At 33.2% G+C, this 21,442-nt stretch overlaps 1 protein-coding gene across 1 annotated transcript; it reads left to right on the top strand.

Annotated features, from left to right (window-relative positions):
- Window positions 1-10,271: 10,271 nt before the first annotated feature.
- Window positions 10,272-11,577, top strand: LOC109813345 (uncharacterized). Its single transcript, XM_020377508.3, has one exon. It carries the CDS (start codon window positions 10,497-10,499, stop codon window positions 10,959-10,961), a length of 465 nt encoding a protein of 154 aa, XP_020233097.1. The 5' UTR covers window positions 10,272-10,496; the 3' UTR covers window positions 10,962-11,577.
- Window positions 11,578-21,442: the final 9,865 nt, after the last annotated feature.

Raw genomic sequence — 21,442 nt, 5'->3', positions numbered from 1 at the left:
TGTTGAATGTTGATGAGTATATGTTGACAATTGTGTTGTGAAATTGTATAGTTATATTGGGATATTATATGAACAATGTTGATATGTCATTGAGATGTATGATGAGTAGAAAGTCAAATATAAGTGTAGACACCCAATTTCGTCCGGGAGCATACAAACAAGAGAATGGACCTCTGTTACGAAGGGAAAGAGCTCCCGAAGCATGCAAACATCAAGATAGGACATCAGAAGGCCCAAAGGCCCAAATTAATTATTTTTAGAGGCCCAGAACGGGCCGTTCCAAAAACGGAACGAGCCGTTCCCAAGTCCAGAACAGGCCGTTCTCGAATTGGAACGGGCCGTTCTAAGGCTCCTAAAAAGCCTATAATTTGTAGGCTGGAACGGGCCGTTCCAACTAGAATGGGCCATTCCAATCTCCTAAAAAAGGGCTTTTAAACTTAACTGGAACGGGCCATTCCGAAACTGGAACGGGCCGTTCCAAGTTATAAAAATGGCTAAAAACTCTTTATTGGAACGGGCCGTTCTGGTATATGAAAAGGGGCCCAAAATTTGTACCCAGAACGGGCCGTTCTCATTTCAGAACGGGCCGTTCTAGTTCCCCGGAACGAGCCGTTCTGAGGTACAAAAATAAGGCTTAACGGCCAGATCCAGAACGGGCCGTTCCGATTTTGGAACGGGCCATTCTAGACCTTTTCTGAAGTCTATAAATAGACTGCTGGGGCTCATTTCTCAAGACTCCAAAAAAATTTCGTCCAGACTCCCTAGAGCATGAAATTTCTCTCTTTTCCTCTCTTCCCCTCTCTTTTGTATTTCTTGAGATTTTTGTGAGGCATTGTAGTGTGAAAGGTTGCCACAAAGCACCTAAAATCTTCCTGTTTTGAAGATTTAATAGAGCTCATTCAAGAGGTATTTCATTAATCTCTTTCTCTCCCTTTTTTTATTTATTTATTTCTTATCTGTAATTAATATTGTTATAATAAAAATAATCATGTAGACATTTAGGATTAATTGTATAAATTAAAGCATGTAAATAATCATTAATAAAAGGGGATTTAATATTTTTATTATTATTATTTATAATACTAACTTCATCATAGGGTACCAATTAAGGGCGTTGTAGGGGTGTTTAATATCTTCCCTACACGTAACCGACCCCCGAACTCAATTCTGGTTATCAAGGCCATTATTGGATTCTTTTTTTTTTATAAAGAAAAACCTTTTCTTTTTCCAATGTTTTGAGCAAAACATTGGTGGCGACTCCATGAACCATTTTTCAAAACCATTAATTAAGGATTAGTCTGGTGTCCGAGCATTCCTTAATTGATGAGACTTTTAAAAGGATGTCTAAACCATTAGTCACGAGATCGAAAAAATTCGGGTTGCGACAGATGGCGACTTCACTAGGGACGTTCAAAGAGGGTCAAGCCCATTAATTGATGAAGTTAATAAAATAAAAAAAATAATAATTTAAATATTTTTCCCCTTTATTTTGTTTGCTTTATTTGTTTGGCTTTATTATCTGTATGCATGTTTAAATTCAGCATTTGTTTGGAATATAAATTGTACACAAACCTTTGCACACAACAGTTCCCCCTACACCCGGGGGCATGAGGGTATTAAACATAGGGAGTGACTGACGTACGACCAGCCTAAGTTTGGCCTTGGAGCCTGCGAGCTTTGTCGGAAATCACACTCAAGGTGATAACCGGTTACTCTAGCCCGAAATGCTGCGACAGACCTTAGAGTTTGCCAGGTGACGGCGACAGAGATATTGGGTCCCTATAATGGGGGCACCTTGGGGGCCTTAAAGACCAGTGAGATTAAAACCGTCCTATACAACGCACTTTTCTTGACAGGGACCACAGACCAAGGATTTGATCATGATCGTTCGTGGGTGTACATTGATTGAGCATATGTGTGTGCATTTGTTTGTATTATTTTGTTCTAATAAGATGGATTAAAATTTTATAATAAGCAAACAATAATAATAATAATAAAAATCTTATACCCCTTTTGTACATTCTTAGATCAGCATTCCATTCAACATCATATAGGTAGTTTCCTTTTTGGTAAAAAAAAAATCAATAAAAGAAATCTCATATTTACCATGCATCATTCCCCCTTTAGATAATAGAAACATGATAAAGAGTAGGCAAAAAAAAAGAACATGCATATCATATATTTAGAATCACAAGGGGATTTGTATCTAAGACAAGAAATTAGTGTGACCTCTGTGACATCATAAAATATTATGAAGAGGAACACCGATAACTCACCTCGCTCAAGGATGAGCCATCGAATCTTTATTAGAAATTCCCTTTCATGCATTTACATCCAAATAGTTTAATAGAAAACTATTCATTGTCACTCGAAGGTGTCTCCTAAGCACTCCATACTCACGAAGCTCAAGGAGAAAGAGTCATGGAAGCTCTACAAGAAGGAAGTCGGGTACTTTTTATGGAGTTCATACAGCTCAAACAACAAATGACTAAGATGATTGATGCCATGACCAGAATGCAACACGACATCGACCATACTAGAGGATGTTTGAATACTCTAGAAGAAAGATTGAGAGTTGTCGAAACACACAATTTTGACGGTAAAGAAGCTGCTGAAATCACAAAACCCCCACAGTCCGAGGATATTCAATCAAAAGGGATCTACGAGAGAAAAGGAAAGGATGCTACCACCCTCCCCGTCTTTCCTCGAAATCTTAAAATAGTCTCAAAAGCACAAAGGACTTTTCACGAAATTCCTATGAGCTATGCCGACTTGCTTCCTCAACTGTTGGAGGCCTCAATGTTGGTAAAAGCCCCACCACAAAGAAAGCAACAACCGCCTTACCCCTTATGGTATAGGCCCGAGGAAACTTGCGATTATCACGCCGGGGCAGCAGGGCATTCTATTGAAAATTGCAAGGCCTTGAAGCTTCGCGTACAAGAGCTTATCGACACTGGGCGACTCAAGTTTGAGGCCAACAGACTAGACATCAACGAACGACCATGATAACTAGTAATTTGGGAATGATCTATTGAAAGCTGTTGAGGGTTCTCTCTTAAAAAAAAATTAAAGTTAAAATTACTTTAAGTTCATGTTTAACTCATGACCTTCGCCCACGATCATGAGTTCAAAATAAGGGCTTGTTTTATTTTTACATTCATCAATAACATACGTCATTTCCATAAAACTCTTGTGTCTATTCTTTTCTCTCTTATGTCACACATTAAATTCAGAAATCAATCACCATAAAAAAAAAAAAACAAACATGACCGAAGATAATAAAATTAATCAAAGCTTCGAACATCTACAACGCATTATCTGAGTCTAAGGTAGAAAATAAGATCACCTCCTCGAAACACAAAAAATAAGAAAGTGATCAGAAGAGTCTTACACAAGATTCTTATTGCATAAGAAGAGTCTTGCAAAAAAAAAATAATAATAAACAACTTTCGCCCAATTTGACCGACAAAGGAACCACAAATCTCGGCTCATGAAAGAACTCTCTTTCAACACCCGTAAGTGAGGGCAACATCTTTCTCCTTGGTGTACGGGAATGGGGGGCAATGTTAATCATCAAATACGCTGGTCCTCCCAAACACGGATGGTAGGAGATTTTGTCAAAGCAAAGAAGTGTTATGCCAAAAATAATATCACTTGCAAAATACTGCTAGGATGAAAACCTGTAAATGGCATCTTAGGCAAAAAAAAATCGAAAGTTCCCGCTAGTACACGTCCTAGGCAAAAATTAGGGATCTAAAAAAGCATAAAAATAGCAAGTGATGATTCTCATAGTTAAAAGCTAAAAGGCGACTTGAACACTTCTATGAGGGGCCAAATTCTGCGAAGACTCTGCCTGAGACTCGGATGTGTAGTTTAAGATAATTAGGAGAATGATTATAATAATTATCCAAGGAAATGTTTGTTTAAAAAACTTAAACACTCATCTACCTCCACTACCCATTCATTCTAAATCATCCTACCTCCATTAACCATTCATTCTATATCATCTTTTTCTTTCCTTTCTGTCTTGTTCAATCTTAATGACGTATATTGTTGATGGTTGTCAAAATTTAAACAAGTACAAAAAAAAAAAGAAAAAAAATGAAAATGACCCGCTAGGATGAAAACCCGTAAAGGGCATCCTAGGCAAAAATTAGGGCAAATGAAAAAAGCAAGAAAATACCCGCTAGGATGCATCCTAGGCAAAAGTTAGGGTTTTTGAACAAAAAAAAAATAACAAAAGAAAACAAAGAAAACCCCAAGACAGTTTGATACCAAGTGGCCAATACAACTAAAGTTATGCATCAATTAGGGTAGTTTATTCGTGAGAAGGAGAAAAGGAAAGCCACCTTCTAAAAAACACTAAAAATCAAAACATGCATGACATGCATCCAATAAGCATTTCACACACTTAGAAAGCTTTCTTTATCCAATGGGAATTATTCAAAATAAATAAATAAATAAATCTTGCATAAATAAGCATTAGCATAGAAGCATCATTGCATAACATGCATATGACATAAGTGTGCATAAAAGGGTATAAGTTCATTTAAAAAAAAAACAAAAACAAAAATTTGAAAAAATCCAATCCATTCCTGCTTTGCATTTTCTTTTGCATTCTTGCATTCTTGTGTGTGTCTATCCATTACTTGTCGGAGGAATCAAGAGGCCGAAGCACTCGTAAAAAAGGATCAACAACTAGACAGTGCCTTAAAGCCAAGATCATGTCAAAAGGCATAGCCCCCAACAAGGGCATTCCATACAAGTGGTTTCATATAGCCACCAAGAAACAAAAGACATGTCAACAACAAGACGGGATAGAACTGGACGAGGAAGAATAATCAAGTCCACAAGCATGAAGAGGCTTTCGCGCCCTACTCCTCAATTGAATGAAGAATGATTCAAGAGAATGCCAAGACTAGGAATGGTTTCCTTACCAAAGCCAGGAGTGGCTTCCAAAATAATACTCGTCAATAAATATTAAGCAAATAACATCATCATGGGATGGGATCCCTCCACCAATGATGATGACAAAAGATAAAACAGAAAAAGGCAAGCTTCATACATGTTGAAAAAGCCGAAGCATTTAGAAAAATAGTAGAAAAAGGCAAGCTTCAAATATGAAAAAGTCGAAGCTAAGAAAGCAAAATTTAGAAAAAAAAATATTACAAGCAGGCGCCTGGAGAGGCATCACAATACTCACCTTGACAAGAACAACAACAAACATTTCCTGCCCATCCACCTAGGGGCAGTCTTTCATTCCACAACCATCCACCAACAATCAAATAATCAATCATCAAAAAGACTTAGCATTGCGCCTGGAGAGGCATCACAATACTCAAGTGACAGGGGCAACACTGGAATCCCTGCCAACCATCCACTTCGCTGCCCACCAACACAGGGGCACATCAAAACTCTCCTGCCCATCCATCTGGGGGCAGTCTTTCATCGCACAACACCATTGAGAAGACATCAAGTACAAAAGAAAAGTGGGTTACCTGACCTTAGTGAAAGGGTTGCTAGATCCCCAAAACTAGTACAAAGTGGGTTACCTGACCTTAGTGAAAAGGGTTGCTAGATCCCCAAAACTAGTACAAAGTTGGTTACCTGACCTTAGTTAAAGGGTTGCTAGATCCCCAAAACTAGTACAAAATGGGTTACCTGAATTTAGTGAAAGGGTTGCTAGATCCTCAAAACTAGTACAAGATCGAAGAGGGTTACCTAACCTCAAAGCGAAAGAAGCTACACATTATCACAAGAGAAACAACGTAGGAGCATCACACAAAGAGACAAAGAGAAGACCCGAACGAAATGTCTACGTCTTTACTTGCCTTTGAAAAAGCAACACATAGTTATTCCAAAGGACAAGTAAAGAGGGGCAGCTGTAGACACCCAATTTCGTCCGGGAGCATACAAACAAGAGAATGGACCTCTGTTACGAAGGGAAAGAGCTTCCGAAGCATGCAAACATCAAGATAGGACATCAGAAGGCCCAAAGGCCCAAATTAATTATTTTTAGAGGCCCAGAACGGGCCGTTCCAAAAACGGAACGGGCCGTTCCCAAGTCCAGAACGGGCCGTTCCAAGGCTCCTAAAAATCCTATAATTTGTAGGTTGGAACGGGCCATTCCAATTGGAATGGGCCGTTCCAATCTCCTAAAAAAGGGCTTTTAACCTTAACTGGAACGGGCCTTTCCAAGTTATAAAAATGGCTAAAAACTCTTTATTGGAACGGGCCGTTCTGGTATATGAAAAGGGGCCCAAAATTTGTACCCAGAACGGGCCGTTCTCATTTCAGAACGGGCCGTTCTGGTTCCCCGAAACGGGCCGTTCCGATTTCAGAACGGGCCATTCTGGGGTACAAAAATAAGGCTCAATGACCAGATCCAGAACGGGTCGTTCTGATTTTGGAACGGGCCGTTCTGGACCCTTTCTGAAGTCTATAAATAGATTGTTGGGGCTCATTTCTCAAGACTCCAAAAAAATTTCGTCCAGACTCCCTAGAGCACGAAATTTCTCTCTTTTCCTCTCTTCCCCTCTCTTTTGTATTTCTTGAGATTTTTGTGAGGCATTGTAGTGTGAAAGGTTGCCACAAAGCACCTAAAATCTTCCTGTTTTGAAGATTTAATAGAGCTCATTCAAGAGGTATTTCATTAATCTCTTTCTCTCCCTTTATTTATTTATTTATTTCTTATCTGTAATTAATATTGTTATAATAAAAATAATCATGTAGACATTTAGGATTAATTGTATAAATTAAAGCATGTAAATAATCATTAATAAAAGGGGATTTAATATTTTTATTATTATTATTTATAATACTAACTTCATCATATGGTACCAATTAAGGGCGTTGTAGGGGTGCTTAATATCTTCCCTACACGTAACCGACCCCCGAACCCAATTCTGGTTATCAAGACCATTATTGGATTCTTTTTTTTTTTTTTAAGAAAAACCTTTTCTTTTTCCAATGTTTTGAGTAAAACATTTGTGGCGACTCCATGAACCATTTTTTAAAACCATTAATTAAGGATTAGTCTGGTGTCCGAGCATTCCTTAATTGATGAGACTTTTAAAAGGATGTCTAAACCATTAGTCGCGAGATCGAAAAAATCCGGGTTGCGACAATAAGTAGTGATGATTGAGTTGTAAGACGTTGAGATGCATGTTGAGCATAGTGTTGTAAACTATTTGTGTAGCTGAGTAGTTGAGTAGTGATGATATGAGTTGAAAAGTTGTGTGTTGACTAAGTTGTTGTGCTGAAAATATAATGAGTTATTGTGTTGTTGTTTTGAGTTGTTAAGTTGAACTGTGCTGCTCAGTTGTGTGTTGATTGAGTTGTGATGATGAGTTATTGATCACTAGGACTAGGGAAGATGTTTCTGAAGTTGCTCATCCCATGTGCGGATTGAGATAGTTGTGGTGCTCTAAAAGCCCAATTTGTTGAAAAAACCTCATCGGGAAGTTGTCCTTTGGAGTGGATGTTGTGTTGTTATCCTCTAGGACTTAGTTGATCCCGTGTGTGGGTAAAGTCGAGGCACACATGTATAAAGCGACCACGGTATAGGGGCTAAGTCGAGCTATACCGATTACAAACGACCAATTCGAGTAAAGTACGAAGTCAAAAACTTAGTTCCAAACCGAGTATCAGAGGGTTATAGTAGTTGGAGGATAGTCAGTAGGCTAATCCCATAAGTTGCTTAGTTGAGCTAGCTAATGTCGTGATAGGCCTAAACCTAGCTATCTTATCTTGATATACTACTATACTTCCTTGTTTAAGTGGAAAAGTCTGAGAAACTGTTATCGTGTTATGGATTTTTATCCAAATTTTTTGTTTACCTAGCAAGCCCAAAAAGGTTCTTTGTTGTGTGTTCGGTACAACCTAACCACTTAGACTACTCACCTTGTGTTGTAGGAGATCTCTGAGTTGAAATGCATGACAGCGTATATGTGTTGATGTGTTGATACAATGTTGATATGTGTTGTATTGTTGAAGTGATATTAAGATGTATAGTATATGTGTTGTTTGTAGCTCGTGTTGGATGTGAAAATGAATTTATGTGTTGATGTGTTGCATACGTAATTATATGAGTTGTTTATTTTAGCTAGCTTACCCTTGCATGTTTCCATATGGTTTAGACTGCGATGATCATACGTTGTATGGGAGCAAGGCAATGATAGATTGGAGAGTAGTAGTGGAGCCCATAGGTGATGCCTGGAGTTGGATTTCGTTTTGTAGACTACCGGTTGTTGGTAGATACTTTTGTATAGATATTTGTATATAGTTACTGGACAAGCAACATAGTTGTACATATTCATGAGACGTAGATGTGCTTATATTATTACTATTTCAGTATATGTATATGTGTAGTTAGTTGTTTGTTGCGCAGTGTGGCGGCCATAGCGGATCGTTACACTCTAGCATCCCACACTTTAGCGCCCAACATGAATCAAGGCTGAAACGAGTTTTTCCCTCATGTTTGATGCCATTTAGCCCATGCCCGGCGTGATTCTAATGCAAGATGAGTTTTTCTCCTCATGTATGGCGCCACCAATCTTGCGCTTAACGTGAGTGAGACAGATACCTCTCCTTTAGAACTATGTTCGACACTTTAAAGGCGCACCCAACATGATATTATATTTTGCACTTGTGCAGAACCCGATTTTGCCTAATACCTGAAATCTAGCAAATTCCAGTCATATGCAACATAAATAACATCCATACAAAATATACAATATAAATTCATACAAAAAACAACATGCAACTAAAATCGATCACCAATCGATCATGAACCTCCATGAACATATAACCCACAAAATCCCTTTTTCAACCTCATCCTTAAATCAATCAATTGAAATAGGCAACTCATTCCAATCATCACAGTCACATAAGGCATCCCTAATTTGAATCACTGCTTCCCTTATCTCTTGGAGACTAAAATCCGTAAGAGGGAACGAAGAGGAGTGACTTCGCACACCACTGACTCAAGGTTTTCCGACCTCGATACTCAGACTCTCTCACCACCTCTTATGATCAGGTGTGAAAATGATAAAGAAGGAAGAGTTTTAGTGAAAATGAAAGGGAAGAGAGAAAGGAAGGAAGAAAGAAAAAGAAGAAGAGTAATCTTCTATCTAGCTTCTCTCTAAGGTCTATAGCTTTCTTTGAAAATAGTCTTCCTTCTGGACTTTTTCTGGCTTCATTTATCTTTGATCCAACCCTTTATAGATCAACGTGCTTTTAGGGTCTCTTAATCCCAGAATTCTCAACAATAACTGTCAAATCAAATAATAAAGATATGAGATGACAATATTACATTTATAATTATGGGTAAAAATCAAAAAGGACAAAGTTAAAGGATAAATTAAATTAAATTTGTTAGTTTATATATTTTGAGTAGTGGAATGTTAAAAAATACTAATATTATATAATTTTAATTAATAATTGTGTAGTCTAATTAGAAAATGAGAATTAACTGGCTATATTAAGCATAAATTTCACTCTCAGAAATTATAGGCCCTGTTCATTTATTTGGGTCTCATTCACTTAAATATCTATTAAGACTAGACAAGCTGTGAACATCGTTGGTGACATTTTCAAAGCTCATAAAACAACACATTTTTCTACATTCAACACTGTTTGGTTGCAGAGTTAGGTCCTTGGTCATTTTCAGTTAGTCATAGTCAAAAATCCCAAGATCTCCAAACAACATTAAAAAAAATCACAATCCATTCGTTGTTTTTTCTTTTCAAATTTCCCATGATTATAAAATTAAACCTAAGCAAGAGAGTAGGCATAGAAACCAAACACACGTAAAAGTTTTGGTGGTTGATGATGTCGAGTTATGACATAGGGCTGTGCCTATGACTGGCCAAGAAAGCTCCATGTGATGCTCTTTGTATAGTCCAAAAGTCTTTTGATTAATCAATAAACTACGCCCCCACATACAGTTGGAAGAACTTTCCCACAGACATTATTAATACATGAATCAATCAATTATTATACAAATCTATATTATAATGTTACATTCCATAGCTTCCACTACACAAAATGTGTATTGTATTGTTACAATTTCCCTCGATATTAGTTCGATGTGTTTATTAACTTTCTTTATGACTAATTTTTGTTAAAAAAATCAAATCGATTATTTTTGGTGGATTTTTTACTTTTAATTATAATTTTTTCAATCATAAAACTCAAAAATGAGATTTTGTTTAAAGGTATTTGATCGATTTCATTCGTATGAATGACTTGATAATATATTATATTGTATTGTTACATTCTTGATAGCTTTCACACACCACACTTGACAAGCAACATCTTAAAATTTGCTACAAATAAAGGTTCTTTCCACGTTTGCATCTATCCAAAAGTGCTTTAAATAGGCATCAAAATCATCAAATTGCATATACAGTTCCTCCCTTGTTCTCACTCCTTCACCACTACCCTCTCACTCTTTGGTACCCTTGTGCGTGTTTGTTTCCTAATTGCTCTCAACCATGTTGGATTCTGTGTTGGAGTTCATCACTCAAGCTGCTTCCAGCTCAGCATTCATTTTCTGCTTCTGCAATTTGATCATAGTCATCATCCTAGTGGACTTGAAGCCTAGCCTCAGCATTCATCAAGAAAGTGAAATCCCTCTTTCAAAGGGTGCAAATCAGAAACAAGGATCAAACTCCAAGCCCCTAGTGGAGAAAGACACAACATCATTGCCACAAGAAGTAGAAGTGTCACATGATCAGGAAGCCGAAGCAGATGAAAGCATTGAAATCGAAGGGAATGATGATTGCAGCAATGAAGAAGAGGAAAAAGTGGAAGGTGGTGATAAAGTCAACAACAACTATGACGATGACGACGACAATAACGATAATGATGATGAACTGAAGAGAAGAGTGGAAGAATTTATAGAGAAAGTTAACAAAGGGTGGAAGGAAGAATTGTTGAGCACATCAAGCATGGTATAGGACTCACGTAATAAGGAAAGTTAGGCCTTAACTTTGGGTTATTAAACATGTGAGAGCTTGTGTTAAATTTTGTTGTGTTATGCCATTGAAGAAAATAACTTAGAAATAGTTGTTTATATGTGCATACATAATTTCTCTGGTTCGGACCAGAAATCAATCCCTCATGTCAACCAAAGTACTTTTGGTAAATGTTAAACCAGAAAATGAAAGTTGAGTGAGTGAGTGAGTTGCCATGGAAGAAAGAAGATAAAAATTTTCCATGAAGAACTTTATTCTTGCACATGTCACAAGGATAAGGGGAAAAAGTGATGTGCATAAAGAGCATGCTTGGAAGAAGCATATGAAGGGATTCCTTTCTTTTTTTCTTTTTTATTTCTTTTCTTGTAAAAAGAAACATTTTGTGGGAATTTCTTTATTGCTACATATTCCTTTTCTTTTTCCTGATATTGGATGCACCAGCCACGAAGGGACCTCTAATTTCTTTCTGGTAATTTGGATGAAACATAGCAAAAAGGTTGTGGCAAAATTGTTGATAGGCAAATTTCATGGCTTCGGGGTACTATAAATGTATCTTTGTGTTATAAAGTCTACCAATAATTGATTTTTTTTCTTTCGATTTTTGTCTCACCGAACACTTTATGCTAAATTAACTAAATTGATTCTTGTACTTTATTTTAAAGCACTTTCTTGTGCAGGAATCGGTTTCTGCTGTGTAAGATCCACTCATGGGAAGTTTCTTATACAGTTATTCTATCAATCCTTATATAAAATGAAAAAAAGTGTAAAGTTTATTTATATCAGAAAAAACATGGATTAGAAGTAAATATTAATTATAATTCAATCAAAATACTATTTAATAAATATTTTATAAAACATTACAATAAACTTATGAAATGACAAATTTATAAATATCCAAGCCCAATACGCCACCATTAATACAGTATTACACAACTTGTCAACTTATTATCTCATTCCACTGTTATAGTATTACACTTTTTTTAAATCACAATCATACTTCCAAGGCTTTTTAACATTTGTAACGTAGTTTTTGAAATTATTTATGTCTTTGCGACAATTTTACTTATGGGTTCAGCAATTTTTATTTTTTTATCATTACAGTTGATAATAATCCTATTTTAATAATCTCATTTTTATTTTTTTTTTATTGATTCTTATGACCAATGTTATCAGCATTTTTTTTTTATAGTTTCGGATTAGGGGTGGGCATTGATCGATTTTTTTAAAAAATCGATCCAAACTGATCCGATCTGCTTTTAAATGGATTGGTTTAGTAGATTCCGATCTGATCCAGTTTACATCCGATTTTGAACCGAACATAATTAATAGATTAGTTTTGAACCAATTTCGATCCAAATTTATGGATTAATCCATTTCTAAAATGGATCGGATAAAAACCAGTTTAAAACCAGTTTTTCTTAACCAGTTTTTTGAAACTAGATTCTTAAAACAGATTTTTTAACCAGATTTTTTAAACCAATTTTTTGAACCAGATTTCGTAAAGCAATTTTTTTTAACCCAATTTTTAAATTTGTTTTTTAATCATATTTTTTTACCAATATTTTTAAACCCAGATTTTAAAAATATTTTTTAGAAGTAAAAGGAATAAACTATAACATGAAAAAATAAGAAAGAGAGATATCTTAAATTTGATTTTTTTTTAAAATTGACTAAACTCAAATTGTATAAACTTAATTTCATTAAAAAAATTGACTAAAGTGAAGATACACATTTAATTTGTTATTTGTGTAACATAATTCTAGTTTAATTTTATGTTTAATAGTTTATTTGTAATATTTTTATTAGAAAATAAAAAAGTTAAATAACATTTACTGAAATTAATATCATATTGTATAAATAAATATTGAAATAAAAAGCAGATTGAAATTAAAAAAAAAATGATTGAAGTATGATTAACCCGTCAGCGTAACTACTGTTGAAAAAAACAAAAAACAAATATAAACAAATATAAGAGACTCAAGAGTGCAGTGCGACTGCGTAGCCGCGTAGAAGACTAGGAGCACTGGATCAGCGCAGTTGGCCGCAGCGACAGTTTGATACGGAAAAAGTAAAAATTGATTTTTTTTAAGGGTTTTGATCCGAACCGTTTTAAATAAACTGGTTTGGTTAATTGGTTTTTTCTAAATCGGTTCAGTTCGGATATTTTATGTTTGGATCGGTTATTTTTTGGATCAGTTCAGTTCAATTTTAAATAGTTTGATTCGGTTTGATTTTTTTGCATACCCCTATTTAAGTGGATTGATATTTTTTTTAATTAAAAATTGAATTTTGATATCGGATTTAAGTATAGAGTTATAATTGAAAATATCATTTTACTTTAATTGAGACCAATATAGTATAAAAAAGTTATACTTATTAAAAAAAATGAAGGTAGAGGTGTCAGGAAGATAAATGAGTGTATATATGATTTTAATGACATTAGTGTATGTTAATATGTTATAGCTCTAAAATCTCTCACTTGTCACAAGAGTCTTACCTTCCTTTAACTTTTAGCTTCGTTAGATTAATTTTAAGATTTTTGAACTTCGACCACATACCAAACTCATTGAGTAGAGAGAATAACAACCATTACAAATTATACTTCATCTTTATTATAATAAGTGTTATGTAAGAACAATAAACAAATTTCAAAATAAATATCATTTTAACTTTTTAATATAATAATAATTTTTTATTTTTTTCGTTTATATTTTTAATAATTTGTTAGAAAGTTGTGTTGTACTATTTTTGGCAAAAAGATTAATAATAAAATTAATTTTGTAAGATTTTTTTTTATCTATCTACTATTTTTCTTGGTTTGTGTAAAAAACATACAAAACGGATATTTTATTATGTGATAGGAGGAATACAATTTTAATTGTCTTAAATATAACAATAGAAATAACCATCATGGCCATCATGTTCATTATTAATACCATGACCATGATTATTTTGATGAGGATTTAGCCCCTTTTTTTATTAATTTAGTTGAATGGTATTTTTTTATATTATAATAACTTTTTTATTATTACTTTATTATTTTTATTTTTATTGTTATTTATAATTTTGTTTATTTTAACATAATATCATATAATTTGAAATATGGTAATTCTTTTATAAATTAACAATTGTCTACAACCAAGTGATTAATAAAGATTAATATTGTTTGAAATTATCCATGATACTACCATCACCATTTATTAGTTTCATTTATTATCCATTGTTAATAAAGATCAAGATTATTTTAAATTATCTATAGATTCTATTTCATGTACTTATTATTTTTACTTATTATTATAAAAATAATATTTTAAGAAGACATTTATTATATGATAGAAGTGTAACTTCAGTTGTATCAATTGAAATAACCACCACCATCATTGCTTCGATTATCAATATCATGACTATGATTGCTTTAATGAATAGATTTAGACTTCTAATTTTTTATTTATCAATTTAGTTGTACAGTATATTTTTGATATTATAATAAATTTTCATTATTATATATTTTAATTTGTTATAATTTTATTTATTTTAACATAACATCATATAATTTGAATTAATAATTACTTATAATTAAAACTAATAATTATTATAATTCTTTTTAGAAATAACAATTAACTACAACCAAGTCGTTAATAAAGATTAAGATTCTTTGAATTATCCATTGTTACCAGTGATTGGGCCTTCCCTAGATTCCATTAAAAAGTTATGTTCATTTATTGCCAGTTTAGCTATAGATAATTGCCTATAACTACTCATTGAATATAACAATTTGGTCATCTAATATAAAGAGCAGAGCAATTTATCGAAGACCTCACTTTGATTTTTTTTAACCCTTTTATTTCCAACAAAAATATATCTATGGAATTTTTAAAAAATAATTATTACTAAAATACCGTAAGTCTTTTTTGTTAATTATTATTTTTAGCAATAATTATATATTGTGATATTTTGATGTGTGGTTTGGAGAGAGGGTTTCTTTGGACAAAGATCTAGTTTAACCCAAAGGGAAGTAATATATAAGGTTTTTCTTTAAATTTGAGCTTCATAAATTAGTTCTTAAGAAATTTTAAAGAGACACTAGAGAGAAGAGTTCCAAAGTTTTAATTCTTCTTCTTATTCTTTCTAGGCATCCCAAGTGCATAGAGATTGTTGTTGGTGGTTGATTCAAAGTCAGATAGTACATTGAGAATCTAGGTGGAGTAGGTGCAGAGCTTATGATTGCTTGGAGTTCGGAGTCATTTCTTCTCCATCTCTTTGCTTGGAGTTGAGGTAAGTTGATGGAAACACTTGGAGAGGATTGATATTCTTCCAAGCTTTCCATGCAAGGACCGAAATGCTCCATGAGGTTGAACTCCTTGAAGGTGACAGAATCACCTTGGAGGATCCAATGGTGGAGAAGCACCTAAGAGAGGTTCGGTTACCTCTTGAAGAAGTGGAGAAGCTTGAGGAACCAAGCTTCTAGGAGAAGGAACTTTGAGAGAAAACCTAGGAGAAGGTTTCTCACAAAATTTGACTCTTGAAAATGAGAGAGAAATCTGATTTCTAATTCTCATAAATGTCCAAAAGTGAATACAAGAGAAGGTTTTACAAATATATAGGGAGAGGTAGCTTCTAGGAGAAGCTAACCTTAACCATGGTTCACTAGGAACCATGGTAAGGTGAAGCTAACCATCCATGGTTTCTAAAACTTGTAGGAGAAGCTAACTTTGACCATGGTTCACTTAAGAACCATGGTAAGGTCAGCCAAACCTACCAAGGTTTAGAAACTTGGAGGAGAAGCTTCAAAAACCAAGAGGTGTAGCTTAGAATTTCGGCCAAGGAAGAACAAATGAGCTAGGTGGCCTTGTCTCCATTTCCTCCTTTGATTTATTTCAAAAAATGTTGATTTGGTTTAGTTAGGTTCATCAAATGATGATGAGACCTAGCTAAATCAAATCTATGAAAAATTAGGAGTGAAATGAGTCCAATATGCAAAATTTTGCCTAGGCCCAACTCAGGCCCAATTTCTAAACACACTCCCTAGCTTTGCTAAATGCCACCCCTTTTTCCCTACTGAAAAAATACAAAATGAATGTATCAACTAGGGAGGTTAAATGGAGCTAAACTCTCCAAGTAGCCTACCTTAAAATCAATATACAAACACTAGAAAAAAAACAAGTAAAGTGCCTCACAAATACAAAGGCAAAAATAACTTATACAAAAGAACTACTATATGTACAAACATAAGAAAAAGGTCTTTAAGATCATCCCATTCCTCTTGGTTCTTTTAGTATATCACCTCTTGGAGTTGAGGTAAATCAAGCTAGAACTAATTTCATGTTGAATTGTTGAGTGGTTGTGTATGAATTAGTTGCAATGGGTGAAGTTGTGTTGTTAAATCACATGATTTGAAGTAGATTATGGAACTTTGGTGTTCTTGGTTTTTCAAGAGAAAATTTGTTGAAATTAGTGGATCTTGTATTGCATGTGTTGTTTATTGATTGAAATGAGCTATGGATGTGCATACGCATATTGTGTTACATTGCATGTTGGTATTTTCTAATTTTCAGGTGGTTTGAGCCAAGTTCATGGATTTGCAAGTGCAGAACTTACTGCCGCATCAAGCATACTTTCATGGCACCGAGTGTGCTTTCATGGCGTTGAGTATGGTTTCAACCAGGGGTACTCTATCTTACTTATGTTGGACACAAGATTGGTGGCTCTAAGCATGAGGAGAAAGAATTGTCTCGAGTTGAAATGATGTTGGGTGTGGTTTGAATGTCATCAAGCATTAGGTGAGAGAATTTACTTTACCTAGATTGGATGCCAAGGAGTGGCGTCGGACGTGAGGAGAGAGACTCGTCTCTACTTGATTTGGGATCAGGCATGGGACTTTGTCATGCCAAACATGATGGCCCAGTAGTTCCCCACCTCACTACAAGGAAAATGATGAATTGCGACGAGCAAATTGCGACGGTTATCATGAAACCGTCGTCGCTTTGATATTGCGACCCTTCATACCACGATTTCTCCCAACCGTCGCAAAATTTTCCAATATTGCGACGGTTGGAAGAAACCGTCGCAAAATTTTTCAACATTGCGACGGTTTCTCTCAAAACCGTCACAAAATTTTTAAACATTGCGACGGTTTTTTCCCAACTGTTGCAAAATTTTCCAACATTGCGACGATTTCTCCCAACTGTCGCAAAATTTTCCAACATTGCGACGGTTCCTCCCAACCGTCGCAATTTACAAGACAAAAATTGAAATTAAAATTCACACAAAATCATGCACACTCCAAAATTATATAATTTTACTTTCAATAAAAAATAGAAAAATAAAATCATAATGACATGTAATTACATTTAGAAATGTTAAAAAGGAAAAAATACTTTAATATACTATATTAATTATATTTCTCTATCTTTTAAATTATTTTAGAATTAAATTTTTATGTTAATCCTAGGAAGCTAAAAGTTATATATATATATATATATATATATATATATATATATGTTACATTTTTTTATGTGTTAGTAAAATTAATAATACATATTAATTGTGGATTAAATCGAGAATATTGAAAAAATAATAAATAATTTATTAAATTTATTATTTTAATGATTAATTAAATATGAGATATTTGATAAATTAATTATCTTTTCACAAATAATAACTTAAAAATCACTTCTATGTTTGAATATAATACACACACATACACATATATATATAACCCCCATTTAATTAGGATTTAAAATTTATTTTTAGTACAAACTAAATATTATTTTGTTCAAAAATTACAGTGAAATTTGATAAAGTTTAGGATTAAAAATATATTTAATAATAGATTAAAACAAAAGTAATATTTTTCTTTTGGAAGTATTATATTATCTTAATAAATTATATTTTATTAACAATTTTATATATTTTGTTTAATACGAGATACACAATTATCATCAAAAAAATTATATCTATATATATATATATATAGAGAGAGAGAGAGAGATAGGAGGAGAAATCAAATGACTCACAAAGTAACTCTTAATAAAGTTACTCCATTCAATAACTCATGGTATAAGTTAAATTTTATCGATCCAATTATGAAATTAAAAGTTATTAAATTTTAGTAATAATTAATATAGAAAAAATTGATTTGAAAATAAAACAAGGATAAATACATTTTTTGAATTTTATATCTTAGATTTAAGATGAATAAATAAATTAAGTTAATTAATAATTTATTTAAAATGTTAAAATTTAATTTATAAAAATAATATTTTAAACTAGAAAGGTTATAATAACACTAGTGTAACTTTTACTAAGTATTACACCGCTCAATAACTTTATATTAAATGTGAATTTTATAAATTCAACCATTAGATTGAAAGTTTTTTACTCTTAAATCATATATACAAAAATTTTATATTAATTCAAGATGATTTGATACTTCATTCTTGTAAAAAAAATTGATGTAATATATACATTTTAAAATATACTAAAATATGAACACTTTGATTACCTTCAAGTTGTTCAACTTTAACAAAATTTGATATAAACATATAAAGTGATATGAACTTTCAATCAAATGGTTGGATTTACAAAATTCACATTTAATATAAGATTATCAAGCGGTGTAATACTTAGTAAAAGTTACACCGGTGTTATTATAACATTTCTCATTTTAAAATATATAAAATTATTATTTAAAATTTTAAATTTATAATAAATAATTTAAATTATATCATAATATTAATTTTAAATAGAAATAAGTAGATTGTTAATTATAAAAGTAAGTATATATATAAATAAAGATTAATTAAATATAATATAATTATTATTAGTAATATAATTATTATATATTTATAACGGTTCGGACACACCGAAATGAGAGGGATCCAAAGATAGTATAAGTTTGAGATTGTATAGTTGAGAATGATTTAAATGAATTAATTTGTACTACTTATACTGACAACATGTATCTGCTTTTCTGTAACTTATCTCATCAGAACTCCATAATTAAGTGTGCTTGACTTGGAGTAATACAGGGATGGGTGACCTTCTGGAAAGTTTCCCAGAAATTGTGTAAGTAAGGATAAAACATGCTAAAAAGTGAAGTATTGTGAAATAGAATCCTTGAGAAGAATAGCAACCGAATTTGAAACGTCTAAAAAATTTAATAAAATAAAAAATAAATATTTAGTGACTGATTTAGAGGCAGTTAGTGCGACGGGTGTTGTAAGGGTCGCAATTCCAATTTTGCGACGGTTTGTGCAACGGTTCCAGTAACCGTCGCAAAATTCACTCGTGACAGACATTTTTGCGATGGTTGGTGAACCGTCGCAATGGCGTCTTTGCGGCAGTTCTAACCGTCACAATGTAGGTCATATAACTGTCGCAAAATCGTCATTTTCTTGTAGTGCCTCAACCACGCCAAGTACGAGTTGAATCGTATCGAACATGGGCAAGGTAGAGAGCTTCCTGCGTCAATAGCACTAAGCGTAAGGTGTGTAGCACCAAGCATAAGTGGTTCTTTAATAGTTTGATGTTTATATGATTGGTTGGTGAACATAAATAAGATTAATGAATCTATTGTATGTTGTATGGTAATTGTTGGTATTTGATCTATATATATTAATTGGGGTAATATATGTAGATGATTATATGTTGTTAGATCTATATCCATTGATCTAGGGTAATGCATATAGTTGATAATTGTTGAGGTGTGATGCTGAGAATACTTTAGGCACTTAGGCATGATTTATTGACTTGTTGAGGTGTGATGTTGAAAATGTTTTAGGCATTTAGACATGATTTATTGATCTTGTTAAGGTGTGACATTGAGAATGCTTTAGGCATTTAGGAATGATTATTGACTTGTTGAGATGTGATGTTGAAAATGCTATAGGCATTTAGGCATGTTGATTAGCTTGAGACTACATGAGAGGTTGTTTTAGAAAGTTGGTGTGGAGAAAATAGAGATACTAGAAAGGAAGTTGAATAGTGTCAATCAAAAACTCACACTTTCTGTAAATAGTGAAGTAGTAACTTTAGAAAGAAGTGCAAACAAAGAGTTAAAAGACAAAACACAGGGGATTTTTATATCAGTTTGTCTCAACCACCGAGACTACGTCCAATTCTTGATCCAACTAAATCAAGTTCTACTATCTTATACAAAGATACAAGTATTCTTTTCCAAGTCACTTCTGGTTCAAACCTAAGTGTTCTTTGATTTGCCTATTCAAGCAACTTTTCAAGTATTCTTTTAACACAAAGCCTCTCCAGGCTTTAACAGTCAATTATTATTTTGACACAAACCCTTTTCAAGCTTTAACAACAAGTATTCTTTTACAATCAAGCCTCTCTAGGCTCAAAATACATGAGTAATCTTTAACAAAGTAGCCTCTCCACTTTCAAAGCAATAACACAAAGTTAAAGTTGGATAAACTAACACTGTTATTTTTTCTTACTATCAACACATGATACAACCAATCAAGTGCATAGTCTTTTTACAAAAAGAATGAATATAAATTTATACCACAAGTGATCTCTCTTTCTTTATAGATTTCAAACTTCCTTTTCTAGGACTTTAATGAAGATGATCGTTGCAAACCTTGAGCATCTCTCATAGGTTTGCTTTGTTTGTCTTTAGTTTTTCATTCCTTGTGGAAAAAAGTGTCAGTTGGCGCATTAATTACTTGCATTAAATGCATTTCACCAAATTGTCACTTCTTATCTAATCAAGGAAACTACTTATTACCTTTTAGGTACTGAACAAGTAGATTCATGTGTGTGTTAGCTCAAAACAACTTTGTTTTGAGGATTTTTGTGATTCACAAAATTCACTTGTCTTTTTCTGACAAAAATCATGTCCTTCTCTTTTATCATTGCAAGTACCGAGGAATTTATTTTGTTTTGATCTGTTAAGGAATAATATATACAAAAATAAATTTATTTATCAAACATGATAAATGATAATAATTCAAAGTAAATGCCTTACAAATGAAGTATTTTGTTTATTAAACATTTATGTCAAGATAATGGATCATCTTAGTGCATTCGTCTTATATAGAGCATTCATCTTATTGAATGATTTAAACACTCTTCTCAAACAAAACGTTTGTGTTTGTTATCATTAAAACTTTATACATAAGGGATCTAATATTATCTTTCAACTTAACAGTTGGATATCTCATTGTGTGGATATTGGTGTGGTGCTCTACGAGTCCAGTTGTTGAAAACCTTCATTGAGTAGATATTATCTCTTGGAGTAGATTATCGAGTCCCTTCTAGATCCTTAGTTGATGTTGGACTAATGTATGATATCAAAGGCTACAATCCTTAATTAATTATTGGAGAGGTGCGTGATACTCTAAAGATAGTTACCTGGGATGTAATCCATAAGGGACTTGGTTAATGCATGTCAATGTAGTGATAACCACATACCCAAGCTATGTTATACCTAATATTGATACTGGACT

This window comes from Cajanus cajan, chromosome 1 (assembly GCF_000230855.2).
Source record: "Cajanus cajan strain Asha chromosome 1, NIPB_CcT2T_4, whole genome shotgun sequence".
NCBI lineage: Eukaryota > Viridiplantae > Streptophyta > Magnoliopsida > Fabales > Fabaceae > Cajanus > Cajanus cajan.
Note: the sequence above shows the minus strand (reverse complement) of the source record. Positions and strands in the feature narration are given on the sequence as shown.